General features: G+C 35.3%; 1 protein-coding gene and 1 pseudogene across 1 annotated transcript; both read left to right on the top strand.

The window, feature by feature from the left end:
* The first annotated feature begins 9,990 nt into the window (after positions 1-9,990).
* Positions 9,991-12,425, top strand: LOC120169488 (annotated as a pseudogene).
* Positions 12,426-13,475: 1,050 nt separating this feature from the next.
* LOC120169878 (protein TONSOKU-like) lies at positions 13,476-24,044 on the top strand. The gene is made up of 20 exons (XM_039177955.1): positions 13,476-13,814; positions 14,418-15,215; positions 15,909-16,085; positions 16,401-16,456; positions 16,674-16,772; positions 17,726-18,189; positions 18,275-18,318; positions 18,401-18,658; positions 19,044-19,191; positions 19,931-20,047; positions 20,598-20,698; positions 20,845-20,965; positions 21,124-21,236; positions 22,194-22,305; positions 22,408-22,512; positions 22,597-22,663; positions 22,759-22,879; positions 22,976-23,149; positions 23,266-23,383; positions 23,469-24,044. The coding sequence occupies exons 1-20, from the start codon at positions 13,539-13,541 to the stop codon at positions 23,930-23,932; spliced, it is 3,933 nt and encodes a 1,310-aa protein (XP_039033886.1). The 5' UTR covers positions 13,476-13,538; the 3' UTR covers positions 23,933-24,044.
* Positions 24,045-24,070: the final 26 nt, after the last annotated feature.

Genomic DNA, 24,070 nt, shown 5'->3' with positions numbered 1-24,070 from the left:
TATAGATCTGTTGAGGATGCAGTTCTCTCAGATAGTTTAGGGGGATCACTCGAAGTAGTAGTATGAGACAAATTTTCTGCAATCGAGTCGTTATGCTCTAAAGCTAGTTGCGATAGAGTCCTTAAGGTGCAAGAGGTTCCTTGAGGGACTTCATAGTGATATCCATTAGCAGTTGGCTGTAAATTCGCCTAGGGTATTTTTAGAGTTTACACCGTAGGCTAAGGATGTGGAGAGGGGGCAAAGTATGAAGAAAAGTTTATTGGGTGAATCAGACGACCCAAGTATGAGGACTAGTATGACTGTGGACCTACCATAGTTAGTGGTAAAGAGGGCCAGAGGTTCACACGAGCAAAGGAGAGTGATGTCAGCCTTGTGACTTCAGTTTAATTAGAGGTTAAATTTAGGGTCTCGTAGGAGACACCAACTTCATGCGAGCTCTAGAGGCTTAGACAGGGTTGTGAAATATCTAAAGTGTGAGTGTAACATCCGCAATATCGGGTTAGTGACCAAATTGTAAAGTTTCAGAATTTGGTGACTAAAGTAGAAGAATGAAAGAATTCAATGATTATTTGAATATATATTGAAGGTTATTTGGTAATTATTAAAGGAAATTAAGGGTATTATGGTCATTTTATCAGAAAGATTTTTATAATTTTTTTAAGGTAATATAAACGTGGGAAATTTGAGAAGTATCCAGAGTTCTCTGCTCCTTTCTTCTTCTTCATACGTGGGAGAGCAAGGCAAAGGTAAGTTTTAATTTTAGTTGGTTAATTCTGGAGTTTTAAGCTTAGTTTTGATTCTTTGGGTATTAAATAAGCTTAAGGAAAGCTTATATGGGATTTAAACAATAAGATAAAGGAATTATGAAGGAATTTGCAATATGAGTTTTAAGATGAAATTTTGATATGGTATGGTTGTTGAAGTTTTATGGATGAATTTGACTTGTCATCAATCTAATTAAGAAGTATGAAGTGTTAGAATTGGAATTTGAACACATTGAAAATTGGTATGATTTTGAATCTCATATGGAAGATAGGATTTTTAGGTTTAAGATGAAATAATGAATATAGATTGGTTTAAGTATGTGTACTAGAGTTAAGAATGAAAAGGGGATGATATATGAAGTGTTTGAGTGGAAATGAAGTAATTTTCGGGTTGAAAATATGATTTATGGGCAAGGGGAATCGGTACCCATTCAAGGGGAACCGATACCCCTTCAAACGAACAACATTTCCAGAATTTCATTAGGGAATCGATACCCCCATAGTAGGGAACCGATTCCCCCTAAAGGAAATTGGGAATATGGGTTTAATAAGTTCGTTTAAGTTGCTAGTATCCAATTACAAGGTGTAGGTATCTAATGATTGCCTCGAAATGTACATTTATGTAGATTCTACGCATAAAGCAATTCCGGAACGTTTGGCAAGTAAGATCGATCAAGGGAAAGATAAGAGATTGGAATTGACTAGTGAGACCAGGTGAGTGCATATTTAATAGTATATGATGTGCGATGGGAATAAGACTTGCGATGAGTCTATTTCCTGAAGTGTTACACATGAATGCATGATTAAAGGCATGAGTTGAATATGCATGTATGTATGCTTGATTATATGGATTGATCTGTTCTTTTATGTGTTAGATGATAAAGTATAAGTAATTACATAAGAAAGGTTATGAATTATATGAGATATAAACTATGTGATCATAGTAAAATATAATTATTATTATATGATAAGTGAAATAAGCTGGATAATATTGATCTATAGGATGAAGTGAGAATAGTACACTAACTAGGAGATTTGAACATAAATGATAAGATGAACATATAAGATAAGCTAGATGGGAAAGATTCATATGTTTAAATAAAACTATAACACATGGGTTGTATGATAGAAATTTATGAAGTTATATGAGAAGATTATAGGAGTTATATGAAATTGAATTAAGTAAACAGATTAGATTATATATATAAATAAATAATAAGTGAGATATGTTTATAAGTCTGCCCTAGATGAATATGAATATGAATTATAAGAGTGCTATATGATTTATATTAGGATAAATCTTGAGGATATATATATATAGATAAATATGAAATGAAATGAAATGAGTTATATGAATACATAATTATGTGATGAAATGGTGGATTACCTGAACATGTGAATATATATGTCTAAGACAAGGCATAAGATTAAGATATAAGCAATGTGACTATAAATATATATGTGCTCTAAGTGATATGACTTATAGGTATTTATATTATAATGTTACATAATATGTTATGTATGTTAAATGAAATATGTGATGGTATAAGAAATGATATGAAATATATATGTGAAAACAAGTATATGTATGAGATAAGACCTATGACTATAAGCTACGTGAAAGTGTTCTAGGTGTTTCTATATTATATGAAGTATATGATCTTATGTGAACAAGATATGATAAGTATGGTTATATGAATAAAGGTGATTGGGTGAGAAATGATAGAAATTATATGAAAACATATATGTGACATGTGAATTATATGGAAATGATCTACGTGTAAGTGAACTACGTGACTATGTGATAATATGAAAAGAAGCTATGTGATACGTGATATGTGAAAGTGAATTACAAGTTTATGTGAATATTTGAAATGAAATAAATGATAACGCCCATGTTATGTGTCATGAGAGCTAGGGGTATAGTTGGCATGCCAAGAGTCGAGGGTCTACGCGGTCCTTCGGGACATATGTATATTCTTTTGAACATGTGTGAAGTCTGGAAAGACACATATATGATCCCTAGCATATGTATATGATTCTTAAGGAATTCTGTGGTCCTTATGGACATCATTATATGGCACTACGGTGCAATTCTACGCGGTCCTTCGGGACATATGTATATTCTTTGGAACATGTGAAGTCTGGAAAGACACATATATGATCCTTAGCATATGTATATGATTCTCAAGGAATTCTATATGGTCCTTATGGACATCATATATGGCACTACGGTGCAATTCTACGCGGCACTCGGTGCAATTATACGAGCTGTGGTGACAGCATCAGTGCACAACCTCTATAGACTCACATATCGATAGTTCTCACATATGTACATGGGCTAATCCAGAGATATGAACAAATATATGTTAGTGGTATGATAAATGCTATAGAAATGATGATGTTGTGTGTGTATAGTGTTTGATTGACAAAGTATGTGATTACATGATAAACTGTTAATGATGAATTATGTGTATGTATGTATTTACTGTAATTAATCTGATATGATTTTATATGATATGAAAAATGCATGGAATTGCTATAACATGATAGAACAGAACATGCATGTATCGGTATATGTTATAAAGTGCATTATAAGTTGTTATGCCTCACTAAGTCTTCGACTTAGCGTGTGATTGTTTCACACGTAGGTTTCGAAAAGAGTAAAGAGTAATGCGGAGCAAGACAGGTCAGTTTTCCTTACCAAAAGATCAGATCAGAAATATTTGACAAAGTATGTATTTGGTTATGTATAAAGTGTTGGCATGTAATAAGTCATTAAGTACGAGCACTCTGATAAAGTCTGTATTTTGTTTTAAATAAAGTTTTAAATTTCCCGGGATTTTTCTTAAGAGTCAAGGTTTGAAAAGTCAATGTGACACTTCGGACTCGTATCCGGGTTGGATATGGGTTGGGGGTGTTACAGTGAGCATTGTTGAAAAAATATCAAAGAATATGCTTTAAGCTCTCTATAAAGTGTTATAGATGTAGGTCATTGTTTTATATGGTGAGGGATTGCCCTGGTTTAGGCAACGATGTCTAAGCTCGACCTGAGGGAGTGGGTCTAGCAGTTCAACTTAGTAGAGAGCTTGCATAGAGAGGTGTTAGTTTTACGCTCAGACGAGAGAGAGTGGGAAACAAATCGACTTGTTCCCAATCCGACCTTATATGAGTCAACTTGTCAGTTCATAGAGAGGCAAGGTCAAGACGTTGATGTCACAGATGAGATGCCATATATGTTTTTAGCTACCTCAATTTTTTGTATTCCATTAGTAGCCACAAGTGCATGCATTCTTTTAAGGTGTCCAGTGATCAAAGTAGGAAGCGTACTCATGCAGAGGGTCCAAGAGTAAGGATCCAAGTGGGTAGTAAGTAGACCATAGTATAATAGACCAAGATGACCTTAGATATTCTTTAAAGACTTATGTTGAGCTCAGTAGTCGACCTAAGGAAAGTTATTAAACAAGTGTTACCTTGATTTTAAAGTTGTAAGTTCAGAGATGTTTGAGGACCTTATGAGTATGAGTGGTTGTTTCTTGCAGAGTTGAATGTCAATTCTAAGAAATGTTTAGCCATATAATCCTTCACTCTTGTATATTCCCTAAGGGGATATTTATGTGGGTAATTAGAGTTAGATACGAGACTATAATAACGTCTTTATATCATCAGTAGAGGGTTTGTGTGATCGACTCATAGATAATTAGTAATTATAGTTTTAGTCTTGGAGGTAGAAATCTATATAAGAATGTTGATCGTGTGTAAATGTGTGTGTTTTGGCACGAAAATATGTGTAAGTATACACAATCGATGCAACTAATACAATAGTGAGTGAGTATCGTCTCCACATGGATTAGGGGAATTCTTTAAAGATTGCTACAACTAGGAAAATGTGCCACTAACTAATCCATAATGCCTAAATCTAATGATATAAACAAATGAGGAAATGTGCTATGGTAGATGGTATGAGCAGATGGAAAAAGTTTGTTGAGGCAAGAATTGTGTGAAGTGAAATGAGTATAATTTTTGTTGTGGCAAGAAAAATATGCAAGAGTATACAAATAAAAATTGCTAAGGCAAACATTAATTGTAAGAGTAAATAAATAAAAGTTGCTAAGGCTTAAAATGTTTGAGTTCTGAATATAGACTAACAACCTCACACAATTAGACTTCTAATGAAGCACTTGGGTTGGATTTGCTATGACGGTAAATTATTGCATGCCTTGGATGATCTAAGTACACTATGTCTATGTTGCCCGACATGATTTACTAAAAGTGTTCCTAGGCTATCTCTAGTAAAAACCTGATAAAACTATTGCCACTGCAATACATCTCAGCGTAAAATGTGACCCTAGCCTATCGATTAAGTATTATCCCTTTTAGTCGATTAAAACCTTATCCTTATCTCTAAGGCAGATTAGAACCTCACCATCCCAGATTAATTATCTTTTTCACGTAGATCTAACCTAACTCTCTTGATATTAGGTATCAACTCTTAGAAAAATGATTATATCTCAACAACTCTTAAAAAGACTAGGAATATCATGTCAATGCACCAGTCAATATCTCAAAAGCTCTTACAATGCTATGGCATAAGATTAAAACAGTGAACCAAACAACAATAAATATAAATATACTTAATCATCTATTAAACATAAAATAAAATATCATCCAAACATCTCCAACACCAAATAAAACAGTTCATGGTATGGCTAAATCAACCCATAATATTCATTAAGTACAAGCCCTTAAAAGATAAGAAATGAAGAACAAGGAGAAGAAAACTCCCAACAACAGAGTTGTTGTCATGACATTACACCATCACCATGATTGCTCCAGCGCGTTAGCCTCTCTCGAGGGCCTAGCCGCTACACTGCGAAGCCCGACTATAGAGGACACCAAGGAAGGAGGAGAGAGGAATGGTGGAGAAGTTGTTGTATTTGCCTTTTTCAAAGATTTTTAGGTAAGTGATAGTGGAGATCTTCTAAATGGTAGGCATAATATGATATTTAGAGTGGTGAATTTATAGGGTTTAGTGCCCTTTAAATTTCCCCAACTACCCTTGAATTCATGCCCATTTCATGAATATTATGGCAGCTGGTAGTGAACCTGAATCATTGGCATGGGCAGAGGCTCACGTGAGGTGCATTGGATAGTTGGCCACACGAGATCAACAATTTTGTCTCGTACTGCGTCAGACTAGCAAGATAAAACTTGTTGTGGAGAAAAATTCCTCATTGTCATCATCTTTAGTTCCTTTTGCCCTCATACAAAATGTGTCTTCACAAATATTTTCCTCCTTGATCATTTCCTATCACATGTATCATCAAAACCAACACATAACTCTTCTCATCAGCAGAATCAATTTTAAAGAAAAAACTAGTCGAGGCAAAACTTATCCACCACATACATGAAATGTCCTAAATGCAACTAAAATGCTATGAAAACGAATTTTGACAAACAATAAATTAAGTAAAAAGACCTAAAATATAGTCTTTTGCGTAGTTATCAAGTGTTAAAAGTGTTAAGAATACCCATACTCTTGCCCATAGCGATCACCTTGTTGTCAAAAACCTCAAAATGTATCTCAACAAGTGCCAAGGCACTTCAGTTTGTAATTGGGCACAGATGCCTCAAGTACTCGTGATGAGTAAGTTAGCCAATGTACATTCTGATGCAGTAGTTCTGGAATTTCACCATAGGTACTAAGAGTACTATAGGTAAGTTAATGAGTTACAAGTTACGAGGTGCAGTGAACCCTCCGGTATCACCATTGTACATTCTTGCATGAATAATGAGTAAATCAGCTAAGTAAGTTAAGCCTCGTCAGTGGTGTCTTTGTGTTGGTATATGAGTACGAGCTATATTCAACACATAGCAATATGCAGTCACGTAGTAACGCAAATTTTAGTACTTCAAACCAAATAAGATCAAACACATTAAGCGTTGTTTGATTAATATTATCCGTCGTCGAATAACTTAGTGATAGAAATTGATAGCAAGTGTAAAACATAGAGTCTCAGAATCCCTAAGTCATAATACAATTGTGTGAAATCTTCGCTTTGAGATGTGCTCTCCATAAGATCCAGATGTTGCCAGTTTCGCTCAGCATGTGGTCGACTTTCAATTGTGAGCACCTTAGTGCTTGATCAGGCGAGTAAAACATATGTAAGTCGCAAGGTAAAGTCAAATAGCGTGGTTGAGTATTGAATCATAGTTACGCGACAGAAGTATAGAGACCAGTGATAGGAAGTTAAGAATTGTTATCAGATCTTCAGTAGTTGACATCAAGACCGTGTATAGAAAGTGTTTGTAAGATCTCATATTGTAGTTGATCGAGTTACTCAAGTCTAGTAAGTCAAGAGGTTTATAAGATGGTGTAGTTACTAACTCGATTGAGTGGAGTTAACCAGTGAAGGGTTCAACGATAACAATGAATCATGGAGTAGCGTTTTCCATATGGAATATTTTAAGTATTTAGCGTCAAGATGACCAGAGTAAGTTGATTTCTAATCCAAGTAATTTTGAGGATGAAATTTCCTTTAAAAAAGGGAGAGTTGTAACACCTACAACTTTGAGCTAGTGGTTTCGGGTCTACCCAAGAGGTAAATGGTGCCTCGTGGATTTAATAATTTAAGTATTTGAGCTTAATTGGGTTGAAATTATACCCAATTAACCAAAAGGGATATTTTTGAATAATGGAAGTTGTGGGATGACAAAATGTGCAATTTATCTTTTTTTCAAGAAAAAAAGATGAAGATTTTTATTTCTCTTCATCTTCATATTCTTTTCATTTCTTCTTCCTATCTCATTTTCCTTCTCTCATTTTCTTTTAAAATTTCCATAGCACAAAGGTAAGATCGTAAGCCTTTTTCATGCTTCAAATTCGTTCATAATTCTTTCAACATCTTTTAAATGAATCAAGTCTTAATTTAATTCATAGCTAGAGAAAAGTAGGGGTTTTCATCCAAATCACCAAGAAGATGAGTTTGCCTAATCAAAAAGCTTCAGTTTTGGGATCCTAACCTCAAAGTAGTGTATTTTTAATCCTTTATGGTGTTAAGACTTACTTAAACATTAACATTTTATAGGATTTGAGTATTTAAACATAAGATTTTCTATGATTTGAATATTTAAGCATTTTAGGATTTATACTTTAATTTATAGTTAGATGACAAATTTGATGTAAAGAAGACGTTTTTATGTAACTTTATGACCCTAAGTAACCCCCTAAAGCTTTAGAACATGTTTAGAAACCATGCTATGGCCTTTAAGGTGATTTTCATGTACTTCCCAAACTTAAACCATTTATGGGTTTGAGTTTCGATATTAGGATGAATAATATGATATTGGTTGATTTGGGGTAAAAATTAGGGTTTTTAAAGGGGCATACTGATACTGTTGAGGAGAGTATCAATACTGCCCCTACAATATCGATATTGAGGGTGTCTGGTATCGATACTAGGTCATTTTTCAAAACTTTGAAGCTATTTTTTATACCGATACTTATAGGGGTATCGATATTTGACCCTAGGGTATCGATATTATCCATCTTGGATGATTATATTCGACCCGGTTAAGGCCCGTACGAGCTAAAGATGACCCGTAATGATATAACATAGTCTGTGGGGGACATAAATGGCCAAAAGAGGCTAGAGACACTCGTATGAGTGGGTTAACACCAGAGTAACCATAACAAGCGTTATACGCCCAAGTACTTCCATCCGAGCACGTAGCGAGTATCTAGGATCAAAGATCATTATAGAGGATGTATTGGCGAGTGATATGATGAGATAAACATATTACAAAATAATTAAGTTGTGTATAGTAAGAATGTCAGTGAATGGTGAACATACAGTTGTCCCTCTAATTCGAGGGTGAATTGAGAGAAAGTGTAGTAGGAGGGATTTGGCAGTCGCTACCTAATCTTGAAACCCGAGCCAGTTCTTGGGTCAACCATTGTTACATACATCAAACAATCATCATAGTAATCGTCGTGAACTCATAAAACGCGTAGAGACTTCTATAGAGACAGAAATAACTAAAAAACCTTTAAGCAACGAATGACCATAATAGAACAATTTAATAATTAACAATAATAATAGACTAATAAACCTTCACATAACGTTGTAGATGAGAGAACGAGCGAAATAACAACTAGTGAGGGGTTAACCTCACTTTAGTGTTGAGTTATACTAGGGTATAGTCAGATTACCTTAGTTGCCCTAGTGGGGCATTGTCAGTGCGTGAGGCGCTTTAGGAGCTAACTAGGGCCCGATACTCGAACACTCACGAGGAGTGGGTTAATGTCAGTGTTGTGTGGCCTTTAGGCCTTAGGTATGTATGTATAATCGCATCAGTCCAGTACAATAGAATCCTTAAAGTTTAGCTTGATGACAGTTTGAGACCGAGCCAATGCTTCAATAGAGTGGGAATTATTGATTTCTATGTGACATTGGGTTCCCGCTCAATGATCTACATGATGGCTATGTGAGGATCAAAATACCATTCAACAACTAGTGGGAATTATATCGATGCTATGTGACATCGGGTTCCCTTTGTTAATTAGTATTTGATGGCTATGTGAGACCATATATTAGTCAGTATGTCATTCATATAATGCATAGTAGAGTTAGTATTGCATTCAGATAATGCATAGTAGAATCAATATCGCATTCAAATAATGCGTATCAGTTACAATCATTAGTGTTAGAGACCCTTTAGTGGTATACTCATGGCGAGGCCCTTAACATAGGATTAAGGGAAGCGTGAGACTCACACGCCCACACCAGTGATAGAACATTTAAACCCTAAGTAGGTAGCACTTGATCAAGATCATGCATGTACCTACTGCTTAGTACCATGTCTTTAGCATTCTTATGTTTATGTAACTCATAATTCTGCTCTAGATTAGCGATTATACTGTTGGGCTTTGTAAGCTCAGCCTTCGGATGTTTTCCGTTAGCAGGTTAGTAACTGAGCAATTTGTGGAGTACCGTCGTAGCAGGATTTCCAGCTTCTCCTTCAGAGTATTGTATAGCTTAGTGGGCATATGTAGTGTGCATATATATATATATATATGTGTGTTTCGTTCCTTTGATTATTCGGGAAACAATATGGGTGGAACTGGAAGCTGTTAAAGTTATCATTTGTTGATAGTCATTCTGTTGGTTATCTTAAAATTGTTGGGTTTTTTTAGCTTATTGAAATTTAATGGTGCATAGGTTAGATAAGTTACCCGTCCGGTTTTGATAAAGCTAATGATATGATTTGTAATTATGTATATAGGAATCTTTATCACGTTTTCATTTCTTGGAAAGAAATGAGCACTGTGATTAATAGAACTCCGAAATCGGGGAGACAATCGTTGTTTTTCCAAGACTTGGCATCACCGGTCTCTTCCAGGCAAGGGAAATTCTTTAGTCCAGGTCAAGCAGCAGCAGTCTCGGCTTTAAGGCGAGAGAATTCCGGTGGCTCGAATCTTCCACCTCCTCCTATGTACACCTTGGAGGACCGTGCAGATTTTTCGCCTGAATCCAGGGGATTGGATTATCCTATTTCTACTGAAATCAAGTCAGATCCAAGAACTCCGGTCCAAAGCTCTGGAAGTGACTTCTCTATGCCTGCAAAGAGCAAATCAGGGGCCAGCACTTTATTAGCTGTACTTAACGGACATCAGAGTCAGCAGGGTGCAGCGAGCTTGAGTTGGTGGTCACCCAAGGCAAGTGGCAGTGAGCAGGATGACAAGGGAAAGGGCTCTCCTGTTGTGGGCATGGTTCAGCCTGGTTCTTTGATCACACTTCCGCCAGAGGCAAGTTGCCATGCCAGAGATACAGAATAATTCTGTACCTGCTGAAAATCTAGATGAGGAAGATTGGGTTACTGTCTATTGGAATGCTCCATGCTTTCATGCTCTACTTAATAGTTGACATATTGTCTAGTTGTCTACTAGCAATCAGTTGTGATTTATCTGTAATGTGGCCTCATTTTTCTTGAGTAACTTCTGCTTTTATTACTTCATCGATCATTATCTGCAGTCCCATTTTATCCTTATTTAATTCTCCAAAATTTGGTTGTTATCTGCTTAAATGTTTTAAATAATTGCTAATATGGTTTCGTTTAATATGTTCAAAATACAGAAACTTCTTTCTTGGTTTCTTTATGTGCGATAATGCAGCCTGTAACCTTTTATATCTTTTGTCTGATACTGTCTATCTACAATCTATAACCTTCTAATATCTCAGCTGTAATTTTAACTTTTTCATTCTTGGCGATTATATCCATTTCAATGTTTGTCAGTTTTTGTTAATTAGAGTGTGGAACCTAAATGTTTGGGTTAATGTCATGGTGTTTTTCTGTTATATGTATGCATGACCTATGACTTCACTATTTGCTTTCTTTCTAGATTCTCTCTAGATGATACAAATCTAGTTTTACTAGAATTTGAAAAGTGTGGTGTGATATTGAAACATGCTCCTGATCCAAGGGATGCTAACTGGATGCGCATTCTTTATTCGGTGAATCTTCTCTCCCTATCCCATCCTGATTTCTATCTGCTATTTAGTTCTTCCGTGTTATCAGTAATGTTCTATAGTGATGAGTATTAGTGATATCTGTAATATTCTTTTGTGATGAGTAGTATGTGCCCTGGTTATCTCTCTTTTGATTCCTTTTTTGCAGTTCATGCTGTTTTCTGTATTTGTCTAAGAAGAAGGTAACCAGTTTCAGAGATAAATATAAAAGTTGCTTGCTGAAAAAATTATATAAAAAATAGATTGATCTTTTATAACCATGACATGGTAACATCTATGAGTTATAAAACATTAGTTGAATAATAAACGTACATTTTCTTACACGTTCAAGTCGGTCTCTAGTTATAAGCTGAATATTTTTAATGAACTTTTTTCTGAAACCCGAACTTGATAAAAATTGTTTGTCAACAGATGGGCTGTGATCTTTCAATTGCATTCATATGTTTTGTTTAGCTTCTAGAGTGTGGGTTATTGAAATCTTGTCTTGTGTTATCCATTTTGAGGCTGAGGACTGGTTTCTTTTTCCGTGTATCTTCTGTGATATATGCCCTGTCGTATGGGAAAGTCTTGACTTCTGTTGGATTAGCTGAACTGAAAGGAGATGTATGATATAATATAGTTTCATGATGAAATCATATTTTTTTGATGTTAAAACTAATGCATTGCAATGACTGCTTTCCATCTGGTGTAGAAACGATCCGATGCTCTGAGGGCACTTGGCAAGAATGGGATGCAATTATGCAAATAAATGGTGTACTAATTGTTGGTGTGAAGCCGGTGGATCCGATGCAACGCGAGGCTTTAAATGAAAGATTGAATAATCAGGATTTCATGACTTCCCTCAACATCAAGTAGAACATCAGAGCTGAACAACTTCCGGCCACCCCGCCCATACCATCTTCAAAATGGCAATGACAATGCGCGACAGTCGGGAGGTCCTTTGGCAAGCCCCGCAAAATCATTAGGTAACAAAGTCATGGAGTACTTGTTTGGATATTAGAATCATCTCCACACCTGCCCCCATTTTTCGTTAGGCCTCATTGCAGTGTGCGTGATCGTTTTCCTTCCGGATTTGCATTCCGACGACGGAACATATAATTTTCAATAAAAGTAAAGAGCGTCAATATATAATTCCACCTGAAGGAGCAACTTCTCTTACAATGAAAAGTGTTGCAGATTTAGTTGTAAATGTTTATATTTATATAATACACAATTTAGACCTTTCAAATGTATATACACACACAATTTAGACCCACTTCAATCTTCATCTCACGTTCTTCAACAAACTCTTATTTCTGGTTTAGTTTTCCCCTTCAAATCCTGTTCTAAATCCCCCATGCGTGTCTCTTTTCATCACTGTCACCGGATCACAGCTTTCCTGGATTCGATCTTTTGCACTTGTATTTTCATTCTGGCCGCCATTAATGGCTCTTATGTGGGGATAACGCTGTGGCTTCATAGTATGAACCCAAGAACCCTTCTTCTTTACTGCATACTGCAACTTTATCTCCTTTGAAAAACACCGCTATTATTATTTTCTTTTACAATTAATAATGGAACGATCGCTTGGGGGGCAAGGGAACGCTTTAGTAGTTGCTATCATTTTAGTTTAGCAGTTTTCTCTATTATTTTAGTTTTTACTCATAATGAAACATATTTGTTGACAAGAGTTCTATCTATATGTATTAATTTAATATTGAATCGTAACACAAACAAATAAAAAAATTGAATCAAAAATAAAAAATTTAATTAATTTAACTTTTGATCTGATTTTTGTAATATTAACAATCAACTTTTATAGTCATCATTGGTTGAATCAATCCAAATTAACATGGATCGAAATGTTCAATTATATTAATCAATCGACTAATTTTCAAATAAATTATTTAAAATAAATAAAAATAACATATATTAAATCAATAAATTTAATTATGAATTTTAATAACTAGTAACTAACTTATCAATAAAATTAACTTAATGATAAATTGATTTAATATAAAAAATCAAATTAACCGAAATAAACTCAATCAAATTATCTAATATTATTACTAATACTTAAAAAACATGGCCTCGGATTTGGGCCTGGCCCATAAACAGGTTTTGGCGGGAGATCGAATTTTTGGCTCCTAAAATTATTCGAAAAAACAGAACATTCCCCAAATTCATCGTTCCCCTTTTATTTGGCATGGACAAACACCACTAACATAACCAGTTTCCGGACGAAGATCACCAATCAGCATCTGAGATGGCTCGCGGAGAGGATGTACAGATAAACAAGGCGAGGCGTGCATACAGGAGTGCCAAAGAGGAAGGGAATCGACAGGAAGAAGCGAGGTGGGCAAATGTAATCGGAGATATTCTGAAGAATAGAGGAGAGTATGTGGAGGCACTCAAGTGGTTTCGAATCGACTATGATATTTCGAACAAGTATTTGCCTGAAAAACAGTTGCTCCCCACTTGTCAGTCCCTTGGTGAAGTTTATCTAAGGTTGGTACACTACAAGGACGCCTTGATTTATCAGGTAGTTTCCTTTCCTTTTCTCTCCTTTCTCGTTGGTTTGTTGACCGGTCGGTTGAGAAGAGTGGTTTCGGGGTTGGCTTGTTGACTTTACCGAGGTAATTGGTTTTCTATGCATCAGGTATTTTTTATTTACTGAAATTTAAATGGGGGTTTGGACTTTGGAGAGATTTGAAGCCGTGGAATATGAAATCAAATTGTGGTTAGGTAAAGTTTTAACGGGAATTTAAGTTTTGGAGCATGAATTAGACTGTGATCTATCCTGGTGGAGAGAAAGTGCTGAAAACATAAAGTAAATTGTGTGGTTTAGTTGGTGGGATACTAGCAGCACAATGTAAATTTTCGATTGATCTAGTCACATTATCTTCTTTAGATGGAAAAATGTTAGACAAAAAAGATAAGTTTGCATTCAGTTTGTTGTTATCAAGGGATGCTCCAATAATTAGAACCGAAACTCTAACTTGGATGTACTAGGTTTTAATCTGGAGAGTTTGAGGAGAATTTCCTCCCACTTTGTCTCTAAAAGCTTTGTCTGTCTCCTAGGAACCACAAACTAAAAATTAGTTTGTGTATTTATGATTGATGGCTAATTATTATTTTATTGCAGAAAAAGCATTTGGAACTTGCCAAGGATGCCAATGATCTTGTTGAACAGCAAAGAGCCAGCACACAACTTGGGCGTACTTACCATGAAATGTTTCTGAAATCTGATGATGACCATTACTCGATTCGGAATGCGAAAAAGTATTTCAAGTCTGCCATGAAGCTTGCTCAGACTCTGAAGGAAACCCCCCCTAATAATAAGTCTTCTTTTCTCAAAGAGTATATTGATGCCCATAATAATATAGGAATGCTTGAAGTGGACCTTGATAACTTGGATGAAGCATTGAAATTTCTCACTAAAGGTTTGGAGATATGTGATGAAGAGGAAGTCATTGAGGATGATGATGCACGTAGTAGGCTTCATCACAATCTAGGAAATGCTTATATGGAGTTGAGGAGGTGGGACAAAGCACGTGAACATATTGAAAACGACATAATGATTTGTAAGAGAATTGAGCACCTCCAAGGAGAGGCAAAAGGGTACATTAATCTTGGTGAGTTGCATTATAGGGTTCAAAAGTATGATGACGCAATGCTTTGCTACCAGAAGGCATTTGATTTGGCAAAATCTATGGAAGATGAGGATGCTTTAGCAGCTCAAATTGATCAAAATATTCAGACAGTAAAGGAAGCTATAAATGTAATGAATGAAATGAAAAATGAAGAACAAACTCTCAAGAAGCTGCAAAGAAACATGGTTATTGCGAAAGAAACACCTCATGAGCGTAAGTTTCTTCTTCAACAGCATTCAAGTCTTGATCGTCTGATTGAGAAATCAGCCATGATCTTTGCATGGCTGAAGGTTAGTACCCGTGGCACATGAATTTTCCTTGCTTTTGTTTCTTTTCAAGCATAGTTTCATACTATTGCAAAAGACGGTTTGAGGTAGCATCTAATCATCATCATTATTATTTTATATCCCCTGAAATCTGTGAACTGGACAGGATTGCACATAATTCTCGGTATGCATTCTGCTATCAATAAGGTTTAAAATCAAATGATCTGCCATTGTTTTTCCTTCTTGTTTTTGCTGAAAAATGTTTTCTCCGCACTTGCTATGCTTAAAATGCTGCAAATGGAAATGATTTTGGGGAGTTTGATTGATCCTATTTCAATGTTCCTTTTTATAGCTGTATGTAGTAAATAGCATGGATGGGGTTGTTTGCCATCTCTATGCCACCTTTTGCCTTATTGTTATTTTATATGCTTTAAAGGACAAAACAGTTAGTTTTCAGCATCAGAGCCAAAGCTGATTATTGGATTGTATTAAGAGTTTTCATCTTAAGATCCAATTTCCAGTAAGTGACATTTTCACGTACGCTTCTGGCAGCACCTTTTCATTTATTTATTTTAATATTTTTAATATCTTAGCTGGATGTAAAATGTTCCGGAATTATCTTTATGTTGCCTTTGAATTTCAAAGTAGGCAACAGCTACAAATATCTTCTTGCATATTCAACAGCGTTGTGCTAATGTTTTGAAAATTTATGTTTAGCATCGTGAATTTGCAAAAAGGAAGAAGCGTATAGCAAGTGAACTATGTGACAAAGAAAAGCTTACTGATGCATTTTTAGTTGTTGGAGAATCATATCAGAAGCTTAGGGACTTCAGCAAAGCCATTAAATGGTACAAAAAAAGTTGGGAAGGATACAAGGCAATAAAAAATTTGGAGGTGAAGTTGATATTAGTTTTATGATCTGTTGATATATAATTGATTTTTTATTCTTTATATTTTTTATTTGTTCAACTTGATAATCTAAGCCATTCAGAATTCTGGAGGTGAGCTTGATTTAGTTTTATGATCTGTTTTATGCTGAAAAGTAACAAGTAATTTACATTTTTAAGTTGTAAATGACCTTGGTAATCCAATTACAAAATGTAGTATTTGTCCTGATTTAGGGTAGGGTTTTGTAGCCTATTCCTTGTTCATGATTATGTCTTTTATCATGGACTTTTGACAACGGGAATTGCATATACTTTTTGCTAGAGATTGCTCACCTGGAGTGAACTTGCATTTCTGAGCACCATCTTTCATGTTGGGAAGTTATCTAAAAAATGCTAAATATTATTAGTGCAACCAAAGGATGCAACTATTGTTCCTTTGCTGTTGATGCTTTGGCTATTAACTTTAGGTGTTGATTGTCGAATATTTCAAATCAGTGTCATGCATGCCAGGTCATTTTTTTTCTAAATTCAGCCTTGTTACCTCCTTGTGTTTTACATTTGAAAGTTTAATTTTGTTTTGTTGTCGCTACTGCAGGATTGCTGCTGAAGCTAAACTTACTTCCATTCAGCTTTCTGCACTCGAGAATATGCACTATAGCCACATGATAAGATTTGATAATGTTGAAGAGGCCAGGTAAATTTGTTTACATGGGTCCTGATAAGATAGCTGCTTGCATTTAACTTTTATGACTGGTAAAACTGAAGTTAATATGTTCTAAAGGTAATTTGTTTGGACTTTTAAGATTTTGAGGGTTCAATATAGGTTCATGATGTTGTCAACATTGTTTTTTTGTTGCTGATGAAAGCTTCATTCTTAGGAGGTTGCAACTTGAAATTGACAAATTGAAGCAGTCAAAGTTGAGGAGCTTGATGCAAATACATTGCAACAGATTTCTGCTCTGAAACAGACACAGAAGGGATGATCATTTCTGTGGGAAGTTATCTAAAAAATGCTAAATATTATTAGTGCAACCAAAGGATGCAACTATTGTTCCTTTGCTGTTGATGCTTTGGCTATTAACTTTAGGTGTTGATTGTCGAATATTTCAAATCAGTGTCATGCATGCCAGGTCATTTTTTTTTAAATTCAGCCTTGTTACCTCCTTGTGTTTTACATTTGAAAGTTTAATTTTGTTTTGTTGTCGCTACTGCAGGATTGCTGCTGAAGCTAAACTTACTTCCATTCAGCTTTCTGCACTCGAGAATATGCACTATAGCCACATGATAAGATTTGATAATGTTGAAGAGGCCAGGTAAATTTGTTTACATGAGTCCTGATAAGATAGCTGCTTGCATTTAACTTTTATGACTGGTAAAACTGAAGTTAATATGTTCTAAAGGTAATTTGTTTGGACTTTTAAGATTTTGAGGGTTCAATATAGGTTCATGATGTTGTCAACATTGTTTTTTTGTTGCTGATGAAAGCTTCATTCTTAGGAGGTTGCAACTTGAAATTGACAAATTGAAGCAGTCAAAAGTTGAGGAGCTTGATGCAAAATACATTGCAACAGATTCTGCTCTGAAACAGACTATAGGTTCATGTTGTCAACATTGTTTTTTTGTTGCTGATGAAAGCTTCATTCTTAGGAGGTTGCAACTTGAAATTGACAAATTGAAGCAGTCAAAAGTTGAGGAGCTTGATGCAAAATACATTGCAACAGATTTCTGCTCTGAAACAGACACAGAAGGGGATGATCATTTCTCAGATGACATGCCTAATACATACTTGGAGGCTTTGTGTAGTTCCAGTTCTAAAAGTTCAACGCCTTTAGCAGCTAGTGGAGAGTCAAATGATGATTTACCTCTAATTTCACTCATCAAACCCCGAAAAAGATCATGCAAAAGTAAAACAGCTCACACAGTAAATAAAAATATTTCTATGGAACTGGATGACACTCTTCCGGAAGGTTTGCCTAAACCAACAAGTAATCAGAAAACAGTTGTTAGACATAAACGTGTTCGTCTATTCCTTTCAGATGATGAAGGTGATTTACTTGATGATGCAAGAAGATTGCATAAATGCTCAGTTGAAGTTGCTGTTTCAGATGAATGTTAGTGTATTTTAGATATGAATTTTATTGGGTTCCTGTTAAAAGTTTAAGTGATAACTCAGATGTAGTTTTTACCTGACTGCAGTTACGAGGAAAAATATTTCAGCAAGTTCTGAAAATAAATTACAGGTATACAAGCAACTGAAGCCCCAAAGAATATTGTTAACCTTGTCAAGTTGTTGCACATTTGCTTGATCCTTTCGGTTTGCAGGATACATTACCTGTTGCTTCCAGAAGTCCCAGCAGGTCCTGCAATCTCGTCAATATTGAAGAAAGCACCCGTTCATACAAATCCCCCAGAACTGTTTCAAATGGAAAAGTTATCAGATCTCTGAGCGATGCTGATGTCGTTATTGGTTCCAGTTATGCTGATAGCACTTTGAAATGTGACATCAATGCTTCTGAAAACTTATTGCATGGACATGATTCTCCTTATCATAAATTGCATGCTACTGATAATGAGTTTGATGTAAGCATTTCCCATTTTTCTTATATATAGCTTACTTTGGTCTGCTTTTGACTTATTTGTTGTCGTTGTTAGGGGAAGTGTAAAATGTAAAAAAGGAGTAGCTAGCATTGCCTATTCAGTTTTCTGTCATTTGTTTGTCAATAAAGATGAAGTGTTTGATCATTCCTTCTGAAATCCTTGGCTAATTATTTAACTTCTTAAACTAAAGAGCTAATAATGGGTGTGGAAAATTGAATTTCAATGATCTAATGTAAAATTGGTTCTTAAAACCTGTAACTGTTCATGTGCATTGTTGTGAAGCACAGTTGGCCTTAATGGTCTTATGCATTTTTGAATTCTGTGGTTTGCTTACTCTGCTAATTTTTTTCTGTTGTACTAATTGCAGGGTTGCATAGCATTCAAAATAGATGACAACATAATAAATGTGTCAGTGAGCTCATTTGTGGATGGGGAAAATATATGCATTGAGTCTTTGAAGGTTGAACTAGCTTGTTTATACTATTTGCAGCTTCCTGCAGAGAAGAGTTCCAAAGGTGGGGTCTAATTGACAAAATTTACTAGTTTCTTATTTTAACAATTTTGGGTGGGTGAGCAAATAGTTTGTTAGAAAGTATTAGGTATCTAGATTGGCAAAGCTACTTGTTACAGTTCAGTTGCAAGTATGGTGAAGAACTGTAGCAAACTAGCAATCCTTAAGTTTCTTCAGTAACTGAAAATAAGAAAGGACATTAGAGTGCTTCAAGAATCAAGATTGAACAAACCACCAGCTCTAAAATCTAGTCAAATATTTGTTGTCTCATTCTCTCCGGTATTTGTTTATTTGGAGGAAGGAAGCAGTACTTTTACAGAGATTATGGCTTGTATGATATGCTGGTTGTTGCTTGCCTGTGAAATGTAATAGAACTGGCTTTAATGCTTAGGGTTGAAGCCCCTCCAAATGGTCCCAATGAGGAGTCATATAACTCTTCTTAGTATTGAAAATCATAGGTAAAGAAATGTTTGTGTTTGGAGATGTACTTAAGAACACCATAACAGTACATGCACTTATTGCTTATTATCAAGCATTGTTTTGGTTATAAAGTTTCTAGTTGTATGCATGCATGCATGTACATATGTATGTATGTGTGGGGTTGAAATGTTCTTGAGATTGCTACCTACCATTACTTCTTTTCGCTCTACTCATCATTGGTCATAATCAATGCATTGTTCCTCTTATTCAATTATGTTCTATTCTTCCCAGATCGCTAACTGTTAAGTTAATTGTCTTATTAGGTCTGTTGCCTATCATTCAAAACATGGAATGTGGCGGAAGACCTCTAGAATCCTTTGAAAACTTTGATTCTCTTAAGAATCATCTGAGGAAGGTTCCGGTTGATGTGCTGACCAGTGGTATGTATTGCAATTGGTTTTTGTCATCTGAAGCAACGACCTCATCTCATCTTTTCATATAGTTCATGCAGCCTTATTTACTGTTGTATGAATTATGATGCTTTTGCCTTTAAAGCATAAAATAATTATTTCAGTTTTGAAGTGTGTTTCATTCATGTTTGTGTCACATTGGTAACACTATCTCCTGTGAAGTAGTTTCAATCAAGTTATCTGAATAGAATTCCACCATTTTAGCGTGGAAAAGTCCTTTAGATTTTTAGTCCTGTATTGTTAATCTCTATCAAATGGTTAATCTTGGGCATCCTTCTTTGATATGTTTCTGAATAAAGATCATTTATACCATTTTCACCTAGCTGAGTTATGATCTTAATGTTCTACAGTCAACAAACGTTCAAGATGAATGATTCCATAGACTTCTTGAACATTTTCAAATAGAAATAGTTAGCCAGCTTAATCTGTGCATGTTATTTTCAATATTACAATCTCAGTATAACTTTTTCCTTATTTGAACTTCTTTCCGAGTGATGTAAAATCTTATTAATCTTCACAGGGTGGGTCCAAAAGCACTTGGTGAAGCTGTATATTAACAGCTGCAAAGAATTACACGAGACACCGAGTATGAAGTTGCTTAGAAAATTGTATGTTTCTGAGGTAAGAATGAAGATTAAACAGTAGTTTGTTGCTGAGCTATATTTCGTAATGTTACTTATTCAAGAAACTGCTGCATGGTAAGACTGTTACATTACCACTGGGAAGCCTAAATGGTTTTATTCTATTTTCTACTCTCTGTTTACCAGATAGAGGATGAAGTCAACGCGTCTGATTGTGGACTGCTAGATATATCAGTAATTCCATTGTTGAATGCCTTGCATACACACACAGGGGTTGCAATGCTAGATCTTTCTCACAACGCGTTAGGTGATAATATCCCATTTCTGTTCCATCTTCCAAATAGTTTTGAAGTTTTGTTCACATGACAAGTTGTTAATATCATGTGAAGTCCTAGCTTTTCTTAAAATGAATAAACCTGCGTTTCTTTTATATACTTAGTGGTCCATTTGATGGTTCTATTCCAGGAAATGGAACAATGGAGAAACTCCAGCAGTTTTTTTCATCATCGAACCAAACATATGGTGATTTGACTTTAGACTTGCATTGCAATAGATTTGGTTCAACTGCTTTATTCCAGGTAGGTAGCCTCTGTTATAAGCATATTTTCTCCGCAATTGAGAGTTTCATATTTTCTTTTCACTCTTTTGAAAAGAAACACCATTTCTTTGATATTGTTCCTCTTCTTGTATTGGTTCAATATATATTGTGATAATGTCATAAATGACTTGAAGTTTATCAAATATTTTACAATGCAGTTATCTGCTTCAATAAAATTTCAATGCACTAATTGTATTATCAGATTGTGCATTAACGTGGAACTTTTTCTAAAAAAGATATTTTTAAAAATACACAGATTAAATATGTGATAAATACCCGAATTTTTAAAGAATATAAAAAGGAATTATTTATGAGAATCTTTTATTTCTTTTCTCTCCTCTCTTGATCTCTCCGTATTATCTATTTGAGGTCGAATTTGGCATTGGTAGGACAGATTAAGCCTGAAAATGTTGAGATGAGAGGGAGAATCAGGAGGAAGGGGGGAAATGAAAGAAAGAAAGGGAAAACTAGAAAAGAAAATCAAAATTGTTATGCTGACATTTAAATATGGCGTGGCATTTATATTTCCCACGTTGCTCTTATCATAGGAAAGAAAAGCCATATCATTTAAAATTTTAACAGTTTTAATTATGGGTCCGAAATTAACACAAAATTAAAGTAGAAGTACCAAAATAGACTTAAAGTAACAAGGAACATTTGATGAACTCCTGGGACCATTTGTGACATTATCCCATATATTTGAACACACTCTTTTAATTTTCTTTTCCCGACGTTGGTGCATGATGAACTGCTGGGACCATTTGTGACATTATCCCATATATTTGAATACACTCTTTTAAGAAAATATTTAATTTTCTTAAATATTGCAAGAACTTATTTTCCCCCCCTCAGAGATATACTTCTTATTCTCTCTTGTGGCAGTTAGCCCACACCTCCTTTTGGCATCCTAACATGTTTAAATTTCCCTCATTATTAGATTTGTGAGTGCCCTGTGCTGTTCACGCGACTTGAAGTGCTTAATATCTCTTGTAATCGTCTCACTGATGCATGTGGATCATATCTTTTAACCATCATAGAAAAGTGCAGAGGTAAATTGCGATCCCAACTGTTACATGTAGTAATGGCATATTTCCTTTGGAATAATTGTGTTTTGCTCTAGTATATCAGCTTATGCCTCTTTTTATCTTTAGCCCTGTATAGCTTGAATGTAGAGAGGTGCTCCATTACTTCTAGAACAGTTCAAAAGGTTGCTGATGCACTAGATACTGATTCTGTACTATCACAACTTTTTATTGGTATGCTTACCAAATCAATGAATAGTTCAATTCAATTCCTTATTTGTTTATGGGAAGTTCTCTAAGCATCACTGTTTGTGGTAGGGCATAACAATCCTGTATCTGGGAATGCGATAAGTTCTTTATTGGGCAAACTTGCTACTTTGAAGAGGTTTACAATAAACAGTACACTTTTCTCGTCTTTCTTTAAGTACTTTTAATTGGAGAAACACCTAAGCTTCATGCTTGTTCCTTTTTTTCCTCCAGGTTTTCAGAACTTAGTCTAAATGGCTTAAAACTAAACAAGACTGTTGTTGATGGCCTTTGTCACCTAGCTAAAACCTCATGTTTATCACGACTGATGCTTGAGGGCACTGGTATAGGAACTGTAAGCAGTTTTCATGTCACCATGTTTTTTTACATTAATATTAGTTTGCTTTGAGTGTATCAGTTAATTTTCTTCCTCTTCTGATGCCATTTATAGGATGGAGCACTTGGATTGACTCACTTGTTATTAAGTTCGATTGAGGAGCCTTTGAAACTTGATTTGTCTTTTTGTGGAGTAACATGTACTTACATTTCTGAACTTAACACTAATGTTATGTTCATTAGTGGCATTCTTGAGTTGAATCTTCAAGGAAATCCCATTATGCAAGAGGTTTGTCTTGTATCAGATCAGCTCTGTGCTATATATATTCTTTTCTTCAGCCTAGAAACCCTGAATTTGAATTTAAGAATACTTTGTGTTGAATATGACTGGTGCTATGAAAACAGGGTGGCAATGCATTAGCATCACTGCTTATGAACCCTCAATGTTGTCTAAAAGTTCTGAACCTGAACAAGTGTCAACTGGGGATGGCTGGGATTCTTCAAATAGTTCAGGCACTGGCAGGTTATATTACCAATTCCAGTATGATTTTTGATGTTTTTTTTATCAACATCTAATATTCTAATTGCTAAGTTGGTTTTCCTCACAGAGAATGAATCTCTGGAGGAGCTCAATCTTGCTCATAATGCTGATATGGATAAACAGTTGGTTATAAAATATGACAAACCAACAAACATGAGTTCGGAATCCTTACAGCCAAACCAAGCAGTTTCTGATGGTGAAATTGACACCAACTGCGATATGCTTGAAGTCACTGATAGCAAAGATGACGAGACAAAGGGAGAAACTGCTGCATCGTGCCAAAGAAACTCAACTCTAGAGTGCAACCTCATTCAAGGGCTTTCTGTTGCCATCGGAACATCTAAACGGTTGCAGTTGTTAGATCTTAGTGATAATGGGTTATCAATTCAAGATTCAAAAGCTTTGTATAATGCTTGGTCATCAGGTTCAAGGGCTGGTTCATCTTGGCGACACATCGAGGATCAGATAGTCCATTTTTCTGTGGAAGGAAACAAGTGTTGCAGACTCAAACCCTGCTGCAGAAAGGATTGAATTTCTCTTTTAATTCTGGAACTTTAACATTTGCATGTCACCTTTATAGTAACAACTGCTCATCATTGTAGCTACACATTATAGTTTGCTATATAAATCGTTATTAGCCTCAATTGATTGGAAGTATATAGTTATTTT

This window comes from Hibiscus syriacus, unplaced genomic scaffold, assembly GCF_006381635.1.
Source record: "Hibiscus syriacus cultivar Baekdansim isolate YM2019G1 unplaced genomic scaffold, ASM638163v2 tig00111769_pilon, whole genome shotgun sequence".
NCBI lineage: Eukaryota > Viridiplantae > Streptophyta > Magnoliopsida > Malvales > Malvaceae > Hibiscus > Hibiscus syriacus.
This window is presented reverse-complemented; position numbering and strand designations above follow the sequence as displayed.